Here is a 21,662-nt window from a genome sequence, read left to right on the forward strand (position 1 = left end):
TCAGGGGAGCTTAATTCAGACCTTGAAGGAATGTGGTCCATCGATATGAAAGAGAATTCCACATGGTTATATTTTATAAATAAGAAAATATTTGTAATCATACACAAATTACCAAATTTTAAAAAACTAAAATGCAGTTAAACTACAACTCTCACAAGAGGAGCATATTATTTTCTTTTGCACTTAGGAAGTATTTCAGGTTCTTATACCTTAAATCCTTTTGAATATCAATGTATAATACTTTGGAGAAAAACTATTTGAGCATTCCAGTGGTTTAGGGATGAATAGGAATCAAATGAATTGTCATCTACCTCAAAGACATTACTTTTAAAAAGCTTTATTGCTGAATTTTTCTACCAAATTTATTTTCTAATTACCTTCCTTGAATAGAAATCTTTATAACAGCTGTTACTTCCCCAATCAAAGCTGTTTCAGCATTGGATATATTCAATAGTAAAATAATAGAGAAATTCATATTACTTATGCCACCCTCATCCTCTCAGCCAACGGATCAAGGCCCATCCCTAGGAGATGACTAGAAGATAAGTCTGGGTCTCATAAATCTTTCCTCAATTTTTTAGAACTTGGCTGTCTTCCACTGCAGAAGTAAAGGCATCAATTAGATACACTAGACTGTGTCCAGCACCAATGAGATGCACTAGACCTGTGCCCAACAGATGTGCCTGTTCTGTGGTATTTCATTAAAGCAGCTGATTTTTATGCAACCGTGGGTATGTAGATATATAAAATAGGTATACCAAACACATAACATAATTTCACAACCCCTACATTCAGTTACAAGACCCCATTTGATCCAGTTTAAGAAAATGGCCTAAGTAAAGGTTAGGGTATGAAATCCAGGCCATTTGATTATAAATAAAGCTTATAGACAGAGGCACCATCTTTGACAGGTTAACTCAGTGCTGAGCTGCAGAGAAAGCCTTTTTCCATACAGAAAGCATCTTTGAATTAACCCTCATTAGCATTCTTCTAACTGCAAAGTAGTTTGGTTGTCAGCAGTTGGAGCACCAGGGCTAGCATCAAGAAGACCTGAGTTCAATCCAGCCTCAGATATTTGGTAGCTAGGTGACCTTGGGACAAGTGAGTTTAGCCCTCGTTTGCCTCAATTTTCACAACTGTAAAGTGGGGGTAATAGTGCCTACCTCCTAAAGTTGTGAGAATCCAAGGAAATAATTTATAAAGTGTTTAGCACATTGCCTGACACATAATAAGTGACATATAAATGCTTATTCCCTTCTCTTACCCTCTCCCCTCCCCCTTATTGACACCTGCCAACAATCCCTGAACCTTATAAAAGTCATAATTTCCTGTGCTCCACCCAACTATCCACCCTCTTTCTCTGTCTTCACTCCTTCCATTTATGGTAAACAGTCAACTCTAGTTACTTATTGTTTTCTTTCCAGTCTAACTTCTCAACTTCAGGAAGGGAATATGAGCCTGCCTTCCTTCAGTCACTGAACAATCATTTAAGTGCCAGGCACTGTCTGCTATTGATAGCTATCAGCTATTGAGGTGTGAAGCCACAAGACAGATGCTAGGCTTTGATGGCCAAGTCCGAGTCTCCTGATTTTATAGGTGAAAGTAAGTCTCAGAGCAGAATGTCTAATGTGGCCAAGGTCATTTGTTAGACAGTGGCAGAAATAAGATTCCGACCCAAATGTCCCAAGACTAACTCAAAGTGTACTTGCACCATCCTATCCCCTAGTTTCTCTGTTCTCTCAGCTGCCTTAGCAGACTTCCCATATTCAAGATATCAGACACAAGGTCTACGGATAGAATCTGAATAGATTTATCGCCTTTTATCTATTTTTACTTAATATCTATATCTACTATCTACGGATAGAATTATCTCAAAAGTCGAGGCTGAGGCTGTCTGAATGGGGCACGAGAAGGAGGAAGCTGTGGGATGATAGGGTCCCCACAAATAATGGAACCTACCCCTCCTGCATTTTTTTTCCAGCACAGGAAACCGCAGGAAACCAGGTCAGTATTGACACAGGCCCCTCCCCTATCTCCAGGGCTTGGCTCATGGGCAGATTTTGGAGCTTCCTGACTCAACTGTCTGGAGATACCGGGCCTAGCGGTTCCTGCGTCGCTCTAACTTAAAACCTTTTCTCCAGAGTAGCTGGATCAAAAAGAGATATATGGGAGGAGGAAGAAAATTCGTTTTTATCGAGCCGGACTGAGAAACAAGAGACAGCAAGCGTTCTCCCCAGAATTAGGGTGGAAAGATCTTAGCACTAGCTCAGTGGTGCACGTGCCTCGAGAATTTTTTCTTCTGAGATTTAGGGCTGCTAGACAGCCTAGTGAAAAGATCAGGGCTACAGGGCGGGAAGGTGAGGGGTGGGAGGGGTTAGAGAGCAGACACTCCTCCCTCGGTGAGCGCAGCCCAACCTTTCCCTTAAACTCAGACCCTTTCCTTCGCCTACCTGCTCCACCTCGGAAGGCAAGTCAAGCTCTGGAGCGTTTTGGCTCCGGAACTGGGAGCAGAACTCCTTCCAGAACAAGCCCTAGCTCAGGAGAAAAGGAATGTGGTCTGGCCGGCTGGTGAGCAGCTAGGAGGAGCTTGGGGCAGCCACAGGGGCAGGGGCAGGGGCGGGCTGGGGCTGGGGCCGGGGCGTCCCGCACCGAAGAGGGGCACCTGGCCGCCCGTCTCCAGCAATGCAGCCATGCTCCCGGTGCGCTGACCTCTCCGAGGCCCATGGGGAGCCTGGTGCCAGGGGCTCCCCTCCTCGGTCCTTCCTTTTTTCTTCTCATCTGCCTCTCTGGTTCTGCTGGGATCAGATCCTCTCCTGGGACCTGGTGGGGGCTACGATGCTTTCAGTCTTCCCACACGGTAAGGACACGAAGCGCTGGGGACGACCTCCGACCTTCCCCTGCTTCCCTGCCTTAGGTCTGGCAAAGATTCTCCTCAACTTCATTCCCTACCTCCCCCTTGGCCTCCTCTCCTACTCCCATTGTCTCTGCTCGGAAAATGGGCTGTTGGGACAGGACTTCAGGGTGGATTTGTGTCATATACAGAGTGGGACCAGCAGATGACCCTGCGTGGGTGGGATACTAGCCCAATGACTTCCATCGGGCAGTTTGGGACAAAGGTCCTGGGCTAGTGTTTCCCTGACAGTCTCTATATTAATGCTTCTTTTCTTTCTTTTCTACCCTGGCCCCTGGGCAGGATGACAATTTTTTCGGTGAGTCTGCTTTCTCTTTTTGTAAAACACACACACATACACACAGTATACACACGTTTCAAGTCTCCCATGCTTCCTACTTCGGAGCCCTAACTTGTTTCTTCTATCAGCACAGAAAAGTAAATGAGTCTCCAATGTCTGTCCCCCTTTCTAATCCCTTGCAGAAAAGCGTGCTCTTGACCTTCACCAGCATGGGATCTCCTCCACAAGGTCGAAGTGCACTTTGGTGTGGCGAAGCCCACTCTCCTTCCACATCCAACTTGCTTTGAACATTCCAGGTGTGAAGAACATAAATTTACAATAGAGGTTCACCCTTTGGGACCAGTTAGTTCCCCTGAATAACTTGGAGTGAGACTATCAGATAATCCATTCACATTTAGTGAGTGGGCCCTTGGGGAAAGGAAGAGATCTTCCCCTTTAATCTTAAGAAATAAGGTTAGAAAAGAGGGATTAAATCTGGAATCTTAATTCAAACCTAGTATCCATTGAAACCCTGGTTTGTCTCTTATAGAAGTCCAAAGGAACAGAATATCATAAAATTATGGGATTTTAGAATTGGGAGGAATCTCAGAGATCTAGTTTAATGCTTTTGTTTTATAGATGGGGAAGCTTGAAACCTGCAGAGAAGTTCTTAGCTCAAGATCACATGGCTAATTAGTGGCTAAACCAGGACTTGTAGTCCCCAAATTCTTATTTCTGCTTTTTTTTCTGTTACCTGTGGAAGAAGATGTCTGTTCACCTTCCCTCTGTGAATCTAAACAGATTGAGGATGTGATTAGGTGTCTTTCAAATTTTCCTTGAAATGTTTCGTATTTTTAGTCTTTAGTAATTTTTTGACTCATGAGGGTAACTTTTCTAAATTCACTGTATAATGAACAATTTAGCCTCAGCTTAACTCTTTAAGTGTCTTTAAGTGATACTCCCCAGCTTGTTTTTGTACACTGGGATTTGGGGACCTTTCTATATAGAATCTTTGAAGTTTTATAGACTATGTTAATCAGGTCTAGGATCAAAAGCTACAGAGACAAAACCTAGATCAATCAACAAGCATTTATTAAGCACCAACTATGTGCCAATCACTGGATTAAGTGCTGGGGATACAAAAAGTCAAAAGATAGTTCCTGCTCTCAAGAAACTCATAGTTTAATGAAGGAGGCAATAGGCAAACAAGATATATATACAGGATTAGTTGGGATGAACAATAGAGGAAAGGCACTAACATCAAGGGATTTCAAGAAAATCTTTTTGAAGAAGGTAGAATTCTAGCAGGGACTTGAAAGATGTCAAGAGGCAGAAGTAAAAAGGGAGAGCATTCCAGGTTGGTGGTAGAGAGACAGCCAATAGTGGTCACCCTCATTTAGGAGACCAAGATTTTGAGGATTCATATGCCCTGACCATTTGGCTATCATTCCATTTCATCCACCATCTTGATATTGGTTTCAGTTTTGAAAGATGAAAAAACATACATAATCTCAGACATCCAGCTGAGTAGAGAACATTTCAAGCTGGCTCTGAATGGCTCAGATTGGTTGGAGTCTGTGGGATTTTTTCTCAAGGCAGATCTAAAGAACTGAAGCCTTTTATTCATGTATCTCTAGTGAGTAGGCCAGGAAAGAGTAACCACATGGATTAGTGGAACTCTTTGAAGTTGGGGGTGGTACTTACTGAATTTATCTGTCATTTTAGCTATTTCTACCCACATATCCCTCCTCCCTGCCTATTTTGGGTCAAGAGGCCCAGTCTGGTTAGACTATAGCCCTGACTGGGATTGATCTGAAATGCCAAAGGCTGAGATGATCTACAAAGAGGTTCAGTCTTTTTGGTCTGTCTTTCTATAGTAACCCCATTTTCCTCCTGGATTTTTAACATTCATAACTTTTATTGAGAACTTTTAAGCGACAAAGTGCTTTATATATAGCACCTCAGTTATTTCTCACTATGACCCATGATAGAAGCTAATAGTAAGTTCATTTTACTGATGAGGAAACTGAATCCGAGATAGACAAATGACTTGCTCAAAATTATATCCGTGAGATGGGATTCCAGACCAGGATTATATCCATTTCATCATGCTTTGTTTCCAAATAACAGTTTCTTTTCTTTTTTAATTTTCAAAATTATTTCATTTTCCAAACACATGCAAAGATAGCCCCCAACATTTGTGTTTGTAAAACTTTGTGTTCCAAATTTTTCTCTCTTTCTTGTTTCCCTTCCCCCTCCCCAAGAGAGCAAGCAATCTGATAGAGGTTAAGTGTGTGCAATTCTTTTAAACATATTTCTGCATTTACAAATAATAGTTTCTAATAATCAATAATGCTTCATTAGGAAAAGAAGGTAGAGAAGGGGCAGAGATGAGAATTTCACATTTGGAATCCACAGAACCTTGGTCCAAATCCTACCTCAGATTTTTATTAGCTGTTATTATCTTGGGCAAAGCAAAAATCTCTCCTGATCTCAGTTTCTTCATCTGAAAAATGAGGGGGTTGGAATATCTGGTCTCTAAAATTCCTTCTTGCTCCAATTCTATGGTTCTGTGACCTCCAAAGGGATTATATATCCCCAGTAATGCTTTTCTCCTTCTCCATCCTCAGGTTTTCCAAAGCACCAGCTTCACTTTCTAGTGAGGAAATTTCACAAGTCCCATAAGCTCCAGCTCTGCGTCAGGCTCAGGATGCTCACCACTGCGCAGGTAGCCTGCCTCTTCCTTCATTTGCCCACCCCTCTTCATTCTGCACTTGTCTGTGCCCTGAAGCCTATGCCATTTTTATTACCAAAATGTTATCACATCTATCTCCCCATCTCATTCTCTCATTGTCTAGTGAAAGATATGGAAAGGGAAGGGGAGAAAGATTATTATTCTCATTTTACAGATAGGAAAACTGAGGCCTTGAGTGACTTACTTTCCTGTGGCCACACAGGTCAACAGGAGGACAGAGTCAGCTCTCTGACCTCTAGTTGAAGGCTAATTGTGATCATCAACAAATATGTAATTATAGTGACTATGGGGGTAAAATGTGATGGGGGTTTAAACAAGACAAAAACTCAGTCTGTGCCCCAAGAAACTCACTTCCTACTGGCAGAGGCAACTGGGCACAGACAAGATCATCTTATCCTCTGTCCTCAGTGGAAGTGGCTGTGTGACTGCTGCCGGGCTAGACAGGGCCACCATGTCGCTGTGTCCTTCCCAGCTGTGCCCAGTTCGGGGCTTCGCTTAAAACGGACCCAGCTTAGCCTTCCAGAGGTAGCTGATGGAACTCCACAGCTGCCTGGTTCCCAAGGGCATAGAGGTGAGTGCCAGGGCATGTTTCCTGGAAGGGTGGGCTAGGCTGGAGTCAGCACCCCCCGAATACGTCCATGTGTCAGTGGCCAAGCCTACCAGCTCCGCTCTGAGCTGAATCACCTCCTGACTCGTTCTGCTTACTGCAGGGCCTGCGTTCTCCTTCACGTTGCTGCCAGGAGAGAGGGCTGTTCAGGTGACAGCCCCACCGGGCCCTGACATCAGTGTGAGGCTGTGCCACCAGTGGGTTCTCGAGTGTGAGGAGCTGAGCAGTCCCTTCCACAGACAGGTAACAAAAACACAATCCCTTGGGCAGGCAAACCACCCGGCCCAAGGGTCCCTGGAGAGTATTCCCAGGGAAGGGAGAAGAACGTAATCTTAGCCAGAGCCCAATTTTATGTAGTCCTTTCAAGTTTTTAAAGTGCTTTCTTCATAACAATTCTGTGATGTATGTAGAGCAGATAGAGATTATGTCCATTTTACAGATGAGGGAAGTGAGATTTAGAGATCTTAGGTGGTTTGAATTCTATTGGCTACTCACGGTAGAGGACCTGGAATTTGAACTCAGGCTTCTGACTCTTGAGGCGAAATGTTCTTGAATTCTCCCAATGCCTTCTAGGAGAGAATAATATCTTTATGGGAGAGAGGGTCCCACTCTGTCTGGCCAGCTAAGCTTTCTTCATGTTCTCACATCTATTCTCCAAGGTTCTCTGCGTTTTTTATATCTGCTCTCTCCTGCCCTACCCCAAAGAGTCTCTCTGCCCTGATATTATGAAAGTCATGAACCTGCTGAGAATATGTATAAATGCATTTTAAGGAGAAACTTCTCATGTGAACTCCAACCTGACTGAGAAAGAATGAATTCAGGCTTCAGAAAGAAACAGACATTTTTGGATGCAGTCATTGTAGGCATTTGTTTTGCTTGATTATGCTCATTTGTTACAATGTGGGATTTTTTTCTTTTTTTCTTTTTCCTTTGCTATTTTTTAATGGTATTTTATTTTTCCAAATACATGTAAAGATAGTTTTCAACATTAATTTCGAAGACTTTGTATTCCAAATTTTTCTCCCTCCTTTATGTCCCCTTTCCCTAAGACAGCAGACAATCTGATATAGGCTAAATGTGTGCAATTCTTTTAAACATATTTCCATATTTGTAATGTTGCGCAAAAAAAATAAGATCAAAAGGGAAAGACCATGAGAAAGAAAAAAAAAAACAAGTAAACAAACAACAACAAAAAAAGTGAAAATACTATGCCTTAAACCACATTCAGGCTTACTGTTCTCTCTCTGGATGCAGATGGCACTTTCCATCCCAAGCCTATTGGAATTGCCTTGATCACCTCATTGTTGAAAAGAACCAAATCCATCAGAATTGATCATCACATAATCTTGTTGTAACTGTATATATTTTCACTGTATATAATTTTCTCTGAATTCAGCTGAGTTCATGTAAGTCTTTCCAGGCTTTTCTGAAATCAGCCTGCTCATCATTTTTTATAGAAAAATAATATTCCATATTATTGTTCTGTAAGAAATGACCAACAGGATGATTTCAGAAAGGCCTGGAGAGACTTACATGAACTGATGCTGAGTGAAATGAGCAGGGCCAGGAGATCCTTATATACTTCAACAACAATACTATATGATGATCAATTCTGATGGACTTGGCCATCCTCAGCAATGAGATGAACCAAATCAGTTCCAATGGAGCAGTATTAAACTGAACCAGCTACGCCCAGAGAAAGAACTCTGGGAGATGACTAAGAACCATTACATTGAATTCCCAGTCCCTCTATTTTTGCCCACCTGCATTTTGGATTTCCTTCACAGGCTAATTGTACAATATTTCAGAGTCCTATTCTTTTTGTACAGCAAAATAACAGTTTGGTCATGTATACTTATTGTGTATCTAATTTATACTTTAATATATTTAACATCTACTGGTCATTCTGCCATCTAGGGGAGGGGGTGGGGAAAAGGAGGGGAAAAATTGGAACAAAAGACTTGGCAATTGTCAATGCTGTAAAATTACCCATACATATAACTTGTAAATAAAAAGCTATGAAATTAAAAAAAATAATATTCCATTACCTTCATATACCATAACTTATGCAGTGATTCCCCAATTGATGGGCATGTGGACTTTTTTTCTCTCCTGTTTTTAATAGAAAGAATATGGATAAGAGTGGAGAGGAGGTAGCATTGGTGATGTTGAAAAAAGAATATTGAAAAAAAAATTTTAAATGCACAAAAGAGAATGAATGGAAGGAGACTCAAACAAGCAGGATAATTTTGAAAGTTGTGGTTTTTCTTTTTTTTTTTTTTTAAAGAGGTGTGGAATAGCTATTTATAGTTTCATATATAATTTTGTGTTCTACTTTGTAATGGAAATGATCTTAGGTTTTTTATGCGTGAAGTTCAGAATTTTAAAAGCATGGGGGGAAACGAGGTGCTTATCAATTCAAGTGGACTTAGCTTTTTAAAAAAAGTTGTGCTTAGGGAAAAGGATCTATGTGCAAAAATGTTTGTAGCAACCCTTTTTGTAATGGCAAGGGACTGGAAACTCAGTGGATGCCCATCAGTTAGGGAATGGCTATAATAAATAAATGATGGTATATGAATGTTGTGGAATATCATTGTTCTATAAGAAATGATCAGCAAGATGATTTCAGAGCGGTCTGGAGAGATTTACATGAACTGATGCTGAGTGAAGCAAGTAGAACCAAGAGAACATTGTACACAGCAACAAGATTATGTGATGATCAATTCTTATGGAAGGGACTCTTTTTCAACAATGAGGTGATTCAGGCCAATTCCAATAGACTTATGATGGAGAAAGCATCTGCATCCTGAGAAAGGACTATGGATATTGAATGTGGATCACAACATAGTATTTTCACCTTTTTTGTTGTTGTTTGGTTGGCTTTTGTTCTCATTTTTTTCCTTTTTGATCTGATTTTTCTTGTGCAGCATGATAAATGAGGAAGTATGTATAGAAGAGTTGTACAAGTTTAACATATATTGAATTACTTACTGTCTACGAAAGAGAATGAAGGGAACAAATTTGGAATATAAGGTTTTGAAAGGGTAAATGTTGAAAACTACCTTTGCATATATTTTGAAAATAAAAAACTATTATTAAAAAAAAAAAAAGTTGTGCTTACTGGAGTCTCCAATTTAAAAAAAAAAAACATGTAAATGCAGATCTCTGTGTCACATGTAACTTATCACTCATAAATATACATATATGTGTATATAAATATATACACACATATGCACACATACATACATACATACATATATAAATGAGATTTTGAGCTTGGAATGACTTCAGAGGCCATACAGACATCCTCATTTTATCTTGTCCTCAGGTCATTACATAGGTACCCTTTTTGCAGAGTTAGAATTCAAATGTAAATCCCCAGATTTCAAATTCAAAGGGCAACTTTTCAGTAATTCACATCTCTTTCCCTCCAAGTTTCACTATTCTAAGTAATGCTGCTATAAAAATCTTTGCACTTAGAGTATTTTAATTTTTTTTTCTTGATATGTAGTTCCAACTTTGGATGGATCACTAAGTCAAAAGACATAGCCAATTTTGTCACAGTGGTTTGCTTTCCAGAAATATTACTCTTCAGCACTGGAGAGTATACCTGCATCATTAATTTTCTCCTTTTTTTTTTTTTTTTTTTTTAATTTAACGGTTTAATAGTGATAGTTAAATGCACGTGGGGAGGTCCCTTGTAGTTTTCATTCTTGTCTCATTTAATTATTTTAATTATTAGTGGAAATACTAGCTCTGGAGTCAGGAGAACTTGAATTCAAGTGTGATCTCAGACACTTACCAGCTGCATGACCCTGGACAAATCATTTAATACTGACTGCTTTCCCCCAAAAAATTACTAGTGAGGTTAAGTGTTTCCCCCATGTTTATTTACTCTTTGCTTTCTTTTCCCATGAATTGTCTACTTTTTAGTTTCAGAACCTTCTTTTTAAAAAAGCATTTTGGGATACCTTTTGTCTACACAGCACAATTTCTGAAAATCATTGAATATAATCCAACATTTCTTGTAACAATATGTATATTAACTAGATATAGTAACTATATATTTAGTGAGTCGATAGTAACTCTCTATAGTTATAGTAATTCTCTTTATAGTAGCTCTATCTGTCTATTTATCCCATAGATGCAGTGACTATATCTGACAATGTAATGTATCTTCATCCTGTGCTCTTCTATGAGGAGGGGGAAAGTTTCATTATCTGTTCTTCAGTTCCATTAAGTGGTTTTTATGAATTGTCTCTCCTTCCTTTTTTACTATTAATAATTTGGTGCATGTTTACCTTTTACCTCTCTTTTTTTGTGTGTGTGGGGAAGTTGGAGATCTTGATTTGTTATTTCATTAGCGTGGGAGAATTCTTGACATGGAAAGTCCTACCCTGATTCAGAGTTTCATCTCATCTGTAACTTTTCTAGAAACTTGCCAGGGGTTAAGTAATGATCACCTACATACCATCATGATGCTGAGATAGTACCCGAACCCAGGGTTTCCTGATCCTAGATCAGCCCTTGTAATAGTTTTCTCTATGTTCTAGAAATCAAGATATCTCTAGTCTCTTGTGTTTTTTTTTCCCTTTTTATTTTAGGCTCGTTGCTTCTATTGTTCAAATATAATTGAACCCATTAATTTTGACCTCAATAATTTCTTCTATTGCTTTAAGAAATTTATGGAGGAGACACTTTTTAAGGGGAGGTGGGTGACTCTGTGACTCTGACCAAGCTCTAGGGTTAACAACATGACATCCTGTCTTGGAAAGGTTGCTGAATCTGAAACTATAACAAGCAGTGGGGCTGAAATTCCAGCCAAGGTTTTGAGGTAAAAATGGTTATAAAAATTCATTTTAACATCCCTTTATAGTTGCCTAGGGCTTTATGTTTTTCAAAGCTCTCTCATGCATTAACATTTGATCTTCATAGGGCCCTAGTGAAATTAGTGGGAGAGGGATTATTTTATTTATTTTAATTTTTCAATTTTTTTCAATTGTCAAGCATCTATTTTTGTTTCCTCACCAAAAAAAGAAAACCAACCCTTCATAAGATAGATGCATGATGAAGCAAAACAAAGTCTTTCATTGGCCATGTTCATAAATATGTGTTTTATTCTGCATATTGGGTCTCTGATTTCTCTGTCAGGAAATGAGCATTATTCTTCATTATCAGTGGAATAGGAATCATTGATACCATTTTACAGATAAGCACAACTGAGGCCCACAGAGATTAGTCAATTTGTTCATGGTCTCTCCATGAATTAGTGTCACTAGTTTGGTTAGAACTCAGGCCTTTTGACTTCCTTGTCCAGTCTTCCAATCTGCTATATGTCTGGCATTTCATCTCCCCCCTTCTCTCAAGATGAATTCTACCTCGATTTAACCTATGTCCAATAAGCTTCATCTCTCGGTAGTGCAAGCTGTCACCTCTGAGATCAGGACATCACAGGATTATAGGACTATATGTGTCTTACATAACCTGGCAATCCTGGCAGCCTGCTTCCTGGTTCTGAGCCCTGTGAGCAGCCCTGGGGGTGGGACATTCCATTCCAAATCTCCTTGTACACACATACCCCTAATCCTTTTCCCAGAATATCATTGTCAGAAGCCCAGACAACAAAATGTAGAGAATGGGACTAATGAAGCAAACTATTAAATACAAAATTACAGACCTTTCCTTTACAGAGCAGTTTTTTCAAAGGAAAAAGAAAGAGTATTTTGCAGTGTGACAAATTTGATGTATTTGGGATTTTCAAGCTTGTTCCTACTTTTCTCTTCCTCAATCCCTAAGCCTCGAGATCTTTTTCACTGGCCTGGAGATACCCATGCAGGATGCACCTGGCTCTTTCTCAGGCATCTTGCCTTCCCTTTCTGCCTCTCATACAGGAAACTCTGTCTGGAGGTCACACGGTCCAGTTGCCCTATGAGTTCCTGCTGCCCTGTCTGTGTATAGAGGTGAGAGGAGATGTTGCTGATACTTTGATAGGGGCATAAGTGTATTTTTAATTCTCCAGAGTCCCAAGGGGACTATTGATTGTTCTTGGCTCTCATCTTCCCCATGTCTGGAGACTCATTTTTCTCCCAACCATGGGTTATTGAGGAAGAGCCTGGGATGATTATTCTGAGAAGTGAAACTAACATCTATATCTCATTTTAAGGTTTCTAAAGTGCTCTGTATAGACTTTCTCCTTTGATCTTTATAACCCCATCTGGTTGGTTCTATTATTACCCCAGTTTATAATTAAAGAATAGAGGCTTTAAGAGGTTGTGACTTGCCTAGGATCACACAGCTATTGTGTGAGTGGGGAACCTGAACTCCAATATTCTTGACTCCAGCATTTTATTCACTCTTCCAGTTTGTCTCTTGCACCCAATCTAGGACTAATCCGATACTAGTTTTGCTTCAGAATGCTGTCAGTCGATAGTCAATGACCATTTATTAAGTTGTCCAAAGAGCTCAGAACTCAACTGACCTAGTCTCTATTAGGGTCATTTGAAGGGACAATCCTGACTTCTAGGACCATTCTCCTCCTTCCAACACCTTCCTATAGATTAGTTGATAAAATGAGGTGGAAAAGAAGAGAGAACAAGATGCTGAAGCCATAGAACATGGTAGGGTGGGGCAACATAGCAGATGGTTTATGGGTAAAAAACTGAATGCAAAGGAAGAGTACCAAGAAAGTACCCCATTAGGGGACTCTAATGCTTTAGGAGGTAGTGCTGAAATGAGGATGGAAATAGGGAGATGGAGCCCAAAGGGTGAGGGTGGCAAGTAACTCAGATATGACATAGTACTACTTAGTGGAAAAAAAGGAAATCAAGTGTCAACTATTATCATTATTCACATTTTATTTTGCTTCCTACTTAGTGATTTTTCCTCTCCTTTAAGAAGTTGGATTCTCTTGATTTGTGTGTGTTCCCTTTTTGTATGTTGAATATAAACCCTAGTTCTTTACCTCTGACCCCAGAGAAATGGATTCTAATTACATTAAAGTGGGTTTGGGGTCTAGGTGGTAGAAAAAAATCTGTCCCTCTGAGCATCCAACCCACCCCACCCCTTCATTCTCTCAGGCGGCATACCTGCACCAGGACAGTATGCGGAAGAAGCAATGCCCCTTGAAGGACCAGCCTGAAGTCTGTGAGTGGCCCACACAGACCTCATCCCAGTCCCTCACTCCAAGGATGAATTTGTCCAGACAGCTTTATCACAGGGACCTGGGGATCAGGGTGGCTGGGGGGAGCTGCCCTGTTTTTGCTCCTTGGGAAAAGGAGACAAGATGGCAGTGGTATCCATGTCTTGACATTCTAGTCAGTCAGTTATTAAACATCAAATCTTTGGTGGGTATGCTGTTTCTCCCTCTCAGTAGCCTAGATAGGGAGATAGGCTATACAATGTCATCAACTCAGTAAAAAGTTGTTGAGTGTTATGAAATGGCACACGGTACAAGATAGTGACCATTTTATGGAATAAACTGTAAATGCTCTTAAGCTTTTGAAGAAGAAAGAAAACCAGGTGAACTAGAGCCATCTAGGATTACATTATGGGAGCAGAGGGATTTGAGCTGAGCTTTGAAGTGTAGAGTATTGAGTAGTTAATGGAGAGAGAACAGCATTGATAAAATCCCAGAGAGAGAAATAGGGTTGGTGTATCATAGTGGGGAAGGGAGAAGACAAGGGAAAGATGGGTCTGGGTGGAGCAGAGCATACAGGTTTGGAGAGCCATTGGTTCTAGGGTGGGGTTAGACAGGAAGGACATTGGAATAGCCTGATCTTTGCCTTGTCCTTGATAGCACCATAATAAAGTCTTGGATCTGGGGAGGGGGCAAGGATAGTTTGGAGCAGAGACAGGCCTGAGGGGAGCAAACACCTCACCGGGACCCCTATCTGCCCACAGACAGCATGGACTTCTGGAGGTCCGTGCACTTCACTGACTACAGCTACCAGGATCAAATGGCCATGACCCTAACCCTACGCTGCCCAGTGAAGCCCGAGGCCACCCTGTGCCAGAAACAGAGCTGGCACAGCCCCTGTGAAGATCTTCCCAATGCCACAGTGTCTGAATCGGAGGGGGTGAGGAGGGGGAAAGGGGGAAGAAAGGAAGTGGGGGAGAGAGAGGTGTGGAGTAAGAGGGAGAGAGATGGAAGACTCAAAATTCACAGGGACGGGGGTGAGAGGAGAGAGGAAAGGAGAGGAGAAGGAAGAGAAGGAGGATGGATGATTTTTATCTCTAAAATTAAGGGAGCTTTCAGTGTAGCCCCACCACATGAGATGACCTGGGATGAGTGGGGGCTCAAAACTTCTCCAATGTGACTCCCTTCTCTCCCAACAGTGGTACGTGGTGGAGAAGGTGGATTTGCACCCACATCTCTGCTTCAAGGTATGGCTCTAGCTGCAGAAGTTTCTGGGAAGGAGAGTTGGGGCTTTCGTTAAACAGGGATGGAAAGCTCACAGGAAAGGGGAAATATATATCTTTTCCCCTTCCACCTCCATCCTGATAACTTTGTTTTCTTTTTCCTAGTTCTCTCTTGGGAATAGTAGCCATGTTAAATGCCCCCAGAGGAACGGTGAGCATGTGATCTTTCCTCATGTACCCTATCCCCCCTTTTAACCTTCACTCAGCTACGACCCAACTTGTGGGAAGCTCACGGTTTGTGTATCTCTGTACTCTGGGTATTTGTGTTCCCCTCCCCTCCCAGCCTCCTCCTGGAATGTGAGTATGGATATCCAGTACAGACAGCTCATCCTGCGCTTCTCCTCAAGGACCCCGGCTGCTTTCAGTGCTGCTTGGTGCCTGCCGGGGAAGGAGCACCACGATCCCCAGCTGCCTGTGTACTCTGTCAGTCAGGTACGGTCCCTGAAGCCAAGGCTGAGCTCCGCCATCTCCTCCAGAAGCCTCCATCTCCCCCCACTCTCCCAGCTTCTAGCTTTCCCTTCACCCCCTGAGAACTAGCCCCAAGCACTAGGGGTTTGTGGGTGTGGGTATTGATATTAGGGAGAACGTAAAGGTTTTTGTATTGCACTCATTGCAGTCCCTTTGTTTGCCTCTAGAATCTGTCCCTTCTGCCATTTATCAAGAGTAGCTCTAGAAGGACAAGTGGTTGTCAAATATTGAAGGGAGGAAGAGGAAAGAGTCTTCTTATTCTTTTTGGCCCCAGAGGGTAGAACCAGGAACCATAAGGGAAAGTTGTAGAAAGGCTGATTTTATCTTAATGTAAGGAAACACTTCCCAAAGAATCAGAGCAATTCAGAAGTGAAAAGTGGTGATCCTTAGGGTTTTCAAGCAAAGTTTGAATGACCCTTTGTTAGGGATGCTAGGGAAGTTATTCTTTTTTTTTTTTTTTTTTTTTTTCTGAGGCATTTGGGGTTAAGTGACTTGTCCAGAGTCACACATCTAGGAAGTGTTAAATGTCCGAGACCAGATTTGAACTCAGGTCCTCCAAGGCTGGTGTTCTTGGAAGCTATTATTTAATGACTTTTGAGGTTTTTTTTAATCTAAATCTTAGAGCAGAAGTTCTTAATCCAGGAGCCACGAACTTTTAATTTCAAATTTTTTCATAATTGTGTTTCAGTATAAATTATTATCTTAGCAAATCTATGTATTTTATTTTATGCATCTAAAAACATTACTCTGAAAAGGATGTCCATAGGCTTTATCAGATGCCCAATGGTCCCTGGCACCAAAAAAAATTGAAAACCTCTATCTTAGATTCTGATTTCTGTTAGGTTATCTAGAAGAATATTTCCAAACTTTTCAGTTCTTGACACATCTGTGAACTTAATAGGCTGTGGCAAATGGGAAATTATCCAATCCTCTAACTCCCTTTGACCACTTCATTTGGTCAGGAACTGAGCTAGCCAACTGTTCACTCATACCTCATTTTGTATTTACACAAGCATTCTCACACGTCCTCTCTGCTTTATACTATGGCCACAGTCATCTCCATCTTTTATCCCGCTCCTTCCAACATAACCCAGATGTCGTAACACAAGGGACATCTTTGGGCATCCAATTCCCTTGCACGTCATGTATGGCCCTCTTCAAGAATGAAGGACAAACCAGCACCAGAACATATCAGGCTGGACAGTAGGTCTTAGAAGTATCTCCTCTGTCCTTTCTCTGAAGGCTAAATCCACTCACTTTGGTCAGTCCTCAGCAAGGAGCAAAATCGAATCCATACATTTGGAAAAGCTTTTTTTTTTATTTCTTTTTAAACTATGTTTTAAGGATTCCTTTAATTTTTACATCATAATTATTTCATTTCATTGCCCCTCTACAAACTCTCCCTTATAACTTGGGAGAAGTTCAAAGAACCAGTTCAGCCAAAAATATGTCTTAATGTGACCCTCTTGTTGGACATATATTCTGTTTTAGTAGTTTTCTAGTTCTCTTCTGAACCTGTTATCTGTCCTCTAGGACCTTCTTTGTTTTCTTCTCTCAAAGTTGAAATCTTTTCATTTTACATTGTAGTCATTATCCTATTTCTCTTGGGCCTGCCCATTTTACAGTGCATCAGTTCAGACAAATCTTTCCATGCTTCTCTGAATTCCCTCAAGTTCATCATTTCTTACTATATAATGACATATCATTATCATGGGATTGAGGATTTTTTTTTTTTTTTTGGTTTTTCTTCTTTTTGCTATTCCCCCATTGATGAAGTCACTTTGTATCCATTTCTTTGTCTCTAGCACAAAGTGCTGATATTTTTGTATAAATTGACTTCCTTTGAGTATATGCCCAGTAGCAGGATTGCTAGGTCAAAGATATGGACACTGTACTCATTTTCTTGCATAATCTCCATTTTTTTTTTTTTTTTTTTAAAGAATAATTGAACCACTAAGATCCACCAACACTGAGTAAATCAGTATGGCAATCCTCCCACAGAACACTGGGATTAGGTGCCTTTTGAGGTTCCTTATCTACATTTTATTTATTTATTTTTGGGTGGTTTTTTGTTTGTTTGTTTGTTTTGTTTTGTTTTTTGAGAGGCAATAAAGGTTAAATGACTTGCCCAGAATCACATACACAGCTGGTGTTGCGTGTCTGAGGCCAAATTTGAAACTCAGGTCCTTCTGAGCTGATGCTCTATCCACTATGACATCTAGCTTCCCCTTTACCTACATTTTAAAGCAGAAGTTCTTAACCTGGGGGCTGTGGATTTGGTTTTCTAAAATTATTATTCTGATAACTAGATTTTAATGGAATTAATGATACCTAAAAACATTGTTCAAAGAAAGGGGTAGTTTCTTTTCATGTCCAACCTCTTTATTTTATAGCTTAGAAAACAGGTCTAGAGAGAGAAAGGAATTTGCCGGGGTCCTATAGTAAGTAGCGCCCTCAGGATTTGAATACAGGTGCTCTGACTTCAGATTGACTACTTTCCTCTGTATTATCCCACCGATGGTAAGGGCTGCCTCGATGACTCCCCCAAGCACAGCTCTATTCTCACTCCTTGCACATGAATTCTCACTTCTATTAAAGTGTCTAGAGCAAAGGTGCAGTAGTCAGGGATGGCTTCATGCCAAGGTATGTCTGGACTCCATCTCTCCAGGAATGAAGTGGGTAGGCAGAAAGGAGACAGAAAGAATTCCTGATCATAAAAGCATAGAACCACAGATTAGAGCTGGAAGGAATCTTAGAGGCCATTTCTCATTTTTCCCAGTGAAGAAACTGGCAAACAGGCTAAATGGCAGGATCCCACAGCTAAAAATTGTCTGAGGTAGGATTTGAACTCAGTTCTTCCTGACTTCAAGTGTGCTCTATCCACTGTCCAAGCTGGGGAGAGCATAGCAAAAATAATAGGACCCTTTAACCATTTGCCTGTATGGGGATGACCAATGTATCCTTTGTTCCCATAGCCTCAAGGATCCAGCCCGGTGAAGTCAGACCTCCTCATCCCCTTACAGAGCCTCGGGGACTGTGTTCTGGTAATGAACTTTTCTCATTCCCCCCCCCCCCCCTCCCCTCCCTTCGCTCTCATTGTGGACCCTTTTCCGCAGGTGTGGCGGTCAGACGTCCAGTATGCCCGGAAGCACCTTTTGTGCCCCGATGGTAAGTTCTCAGGGTCAGAGATGATGGAGGGGGTGAGATGGGGAGCCCTCCTCTGACCTCCCCTTCGCCTGCCTCAGTCTCTCACAGGCACTTGGGGCTTCTGGCTCTGGGGCTGTTGATGGGGATCTCCCTGCTGGTGACCATCCTGGTTTTGAACTGCCGGGGCTTACGGAGACTGCTGACAGGTGAGAGGGCCCGGACTGGCCGGAGGTGCTTGAGGAGGGGAAAGGATCCGGGGCTTCGGGGCTCCCCTGGGGAGCAGGTCTCTCTCTTTCCCACCCAGTCCCCAGGCGGTGCCCTCCTCTCCCGATGCATGTTAAGCTCTGGCTGTCCCTGCCTTAGCCCGGCCCGAGCGAGGGGGCCGGGAGGCAGGGCGGGATGGAGCGGCCCCTGCCCAGCCCTCTCCTTCAAGCCGCCCCTGCCCTTTGCCCCTGCTCTGTCTCCACAGGACCCCGTCGGCCCCGGCCCGTTCTGCTGCTCTACGCCGCGGACTCAGAGGCGCACCGCCGTCTGGTGGGAGCCCTGGCCGAGCTGCTGAGGGTGGCCCTGGGAGGCGGCGGCGAGGTGATCCTGGACCTGTGGGAGGGGGAGCGCGTGGCCCGCCTGGGGCCTCTTCCCTGGCTGTGCGCGGCCCAGGCCCGCGTGGCGCAGGAGCGGGGCGCCGTGCTGCTCCTCTGGAGCCGGACCAGCAGCCAGCTCTACCGCCGCTGGCGCGCCGGGGCGGCGGGCGACCGGGACACCCAAGACCTATTCCGAGCCGCCCTCAGCTGCTGCCTCCAGCCTGGCCCGCGCTCCGCGAGCGGGGCGCGACCGCTCCTGCTGGCCTTCTTCAGCAAGCTCTGTGCGGCGGAGGACATTCCGCGGCCGCTGCGCGCTGCCCCGCGTTTCCGCCTGCTCGGCGAGCTGCCCCGGCTGCTCCGGGCCCTGGGCGCCGAGGACAACCGCGGCGGCCCGCGCGGGCTCGGGCTCGGCCCCCGCTCCCCGGGCCGCGGAGACTGGCGGTGCTACTTGCGGAAGCGCCTGCAGCTGTGCCAGAGGCTGGAGCAGGAGGCGGCGCGGGCGGAGCTGCTGCGCTCGGACAGCGGCTGAGTCGGGAGGGAGAGGGGAGAGGTGCCTTTGTTCCTCCGGCCCAGGGGGGACGGGAAGGCCGGCGTTCTGTGAAGAGAAGCGAGCTGGGGGAGGCCTGAAGGGGCTCCTGCCCATCGCCAAGATGGAGCCTTCTCCCCTCAGAGGTGGGCCTCCAGAGGAGCGCGTGTCCCCATAGGAGTGGGGAGGAGGAGAGGCTCGGAGGGGACCACCCCGAGGATGGATAGGAAGCGCAAAGCATTTGGCCGCCCTCCCCGCAAAAGGATTTGAGATTCTTCCATCTGTGGCGAGGCGCTGCCTCCCCGACTCCCCCAAAGCGCGGCTCTGTTCCCACTGCTCGCACATGCATTCTCACTTCTATTAAAGTGTCTAGACCAAGGCTGAAGGAAGCCGTCAGCATTCCTCGCCTTCCGCCCCTCCGGCCCAGTTTCCTGGTTGGATAACAGTAAAGAGGCCTTTTGCTCCCAGTTGGAGAAAGGAATCCTAAAATAGTGGGGGCGGGGGGGGGGGGGGAAGCTGGGAGAGGAAGCAAAGGAGAGAGTGGAAGAAACAGTGACGACCCAGAGATCGGGATCAACACACGAGCCCAGAGTTCCTGCCTCCATCTCTTACTTAGGGGTGATATTTGCCTGGAGTTCAGCTAGCCTCCTTCCTCTGCCCTCATCCTCGAGATTTAGCAAAGAAGTGATTGAGTAATAAATTTGGCTAAACTGGGTAGAGGAGGAGAAGAGGTTACTTTTCACAGTTTGGATTGGGATGGGCTGCCCAAAGCAAACATGGTGAATAACAATCTGTGAAAATACGGGCATATGAACTTCGATTAGTTAATTATAAAGACCATATTCTGGGAGAAAAGAGAATGAAACACGTCCTTCCTTTTGGAAAGGGAGGAGAGGAGAATTACTGCTATGTTAATTTTGCCTGACTTTTGTTGTTGTTAAAAGAGTTCAACTATATGTGAGGTATTCATTATGGGGAGGGAGAAGATTTGAAACTGAAAATAAAAATGTCTATATTAAATTAATGTGCAATTGTAAAATATTTTAAAATATACTGCTAATATGTTAAATAATCTGTATATTATAGATTCATAGTTTTATCTATTCTTATTTTCTGACCTTTGCATATGGAATTGTTGAAGTTCATTTATACAATATATATATTTTATACCCAAAATGAAATGTTTTCAAAAAAAGATATTGCAGGCAATAAAGTGAGGGGTTAACCATCAAAAAAAGGTATCAGTAAGCTGTTTGAAAAGATCATCATGAAGGAACCCAGATGTTCCATCAATGGTCACAAGAATGGGTGCACTGGAGTCAGATATGAGGAGAAATATAGCAACTAAGCTTGACTTCTGAAGCGGAATTACTATGTACTCCATTACCCTAGATAAAAGTCTCCACTGTAGTGGCTGAGATGGTTCACTTTTCTTGGGCCTCAAGACTGGGTGACCACAATCTGGTATAAGTATTCCTTTTGTGTACAGAGTAGACTGGAAAGCTGCTTCGATCCTTCCCAACTCCCAAATTCTGTTATTTTTATGAGATCACACATATTTAGCAAGCAAGCTTCAGGATCCTGGACTTGGTGGAGAGATACATCCACTTGAGTTGTAACTCCAACTCTCCCTTTTATGTGGTGAGCAAAGAATGGGAAGGGGTAACAGTCCTTTTAGGATCTACTAGACCCAAAAGATATGAACAAGCTATGTTCTCTTGAGATCATCGGTACCCTAGGGTCTATATTAGTTTCAGACTGGGAAAACATAAAAAAGGCAGGGCTTGAAGGTTCAGGAGAAAAAGGATTGGGTGTTACCTTAACATCAGCAGCAGGAAGATGAATGTCACACTTTTATGGCATGGAGTAGTTCCATGTCACTAAGTCCCTGGAGAAGGGCCTCTCGAACTGCCTTCCCCTTTCCCCTCTTCCCAGAAGACTCCCTGGGGTGGTAGGTAGCTTTGCTGGGTATTGCCTTTGGTTAGATGCC

General features: G+C 43.0%; 1 protein-coding gene across 2 annotated transcripts; it reads left to right on the forward strand.

Annotated features, from left to right (window-relative positions):
- Positions 1-2,351: 2,351 nt before the first annotated feature.
- IL17RE (interleukin 17 receptor E) lies at positions 2,352-19,766 on the forward strand. Of its 2 annotated transcripts, XM_031954873.1 has the most exons (16): positions 2,352-2,857; positions 3,194-3,209; positions 3,374-3,487; positions 5,801-5,898; positions 6,334-6,496; positions 6,636-6,775; positions 12,424-12,492; positions 13,609-13,675; positions 14,432-14,607; positions 14,867-14,914; positions 15,056-15,101; positions 15,234-15,382; positions 18,394-18,462; positions 18,535-18,586; positions 18,664-18,771; positions 19,035-19,766. In XM_031954873.1, the coding sequence occupies exons 1-16, from the start codon at positions 2,723-2,725 to the stop codon at positions 19,673-19,675; spliced, it is 2,091 nt and encodes a 696-aa protein (XP_031810733.1). In that variant the 5' UTR covers positions 2,352-2,722; the 3' UTR covers positions 19,676-19,766. The 2 variants fall into 2 exon arrangements, with proteins under 2 accessions (XP_031810733.1, XP_031810725.1); XM_031954865.1 differs by lacking the exon at positions 3,194-3,209 and having other exon boundaries at positions 2,353-2,857.
- Positions 19,767-21,662: the final 1,896 nt, after the last annotated feature.

This window comes from Sarcophilus harrisii, chromosome 1, assembly GCF_902635505.1.
Source record: "Sarcophilus harrisii chromosome 1, mSarHar1.11, whole genome shotgun sequence".
Lineage (NCBI taxonomy): Eukaryota > Metazoa > Chordata > Mammalia > Dasyuromorphia > Dasyuridae > Sarcophilus > Sarcophilus harrisii.

Coding starts and splice junctions, on each gene's coding strand:
- IL17RE (XM_031954865.1), top strand. CDS start 2,683: ATGCAGCCATGCTCCCGGTGCGCTGACCTCTCCGAGGCCCATGGGGAG. Junction 2,858..3,373: donor GCTTTCAGTCTTCCCACACG/GTAAGGACACGA, acceptor AATCCCTTGCAG/AAAAGCGTGCTCTTGACCTT. Junction 3,488..5,800: donor ACTTGCTTTGAACATTCCAG/GTGTGAAGAACA, acceptor CTCCATCCTCAG/GTTTTCCAAAGCACCAGCTT.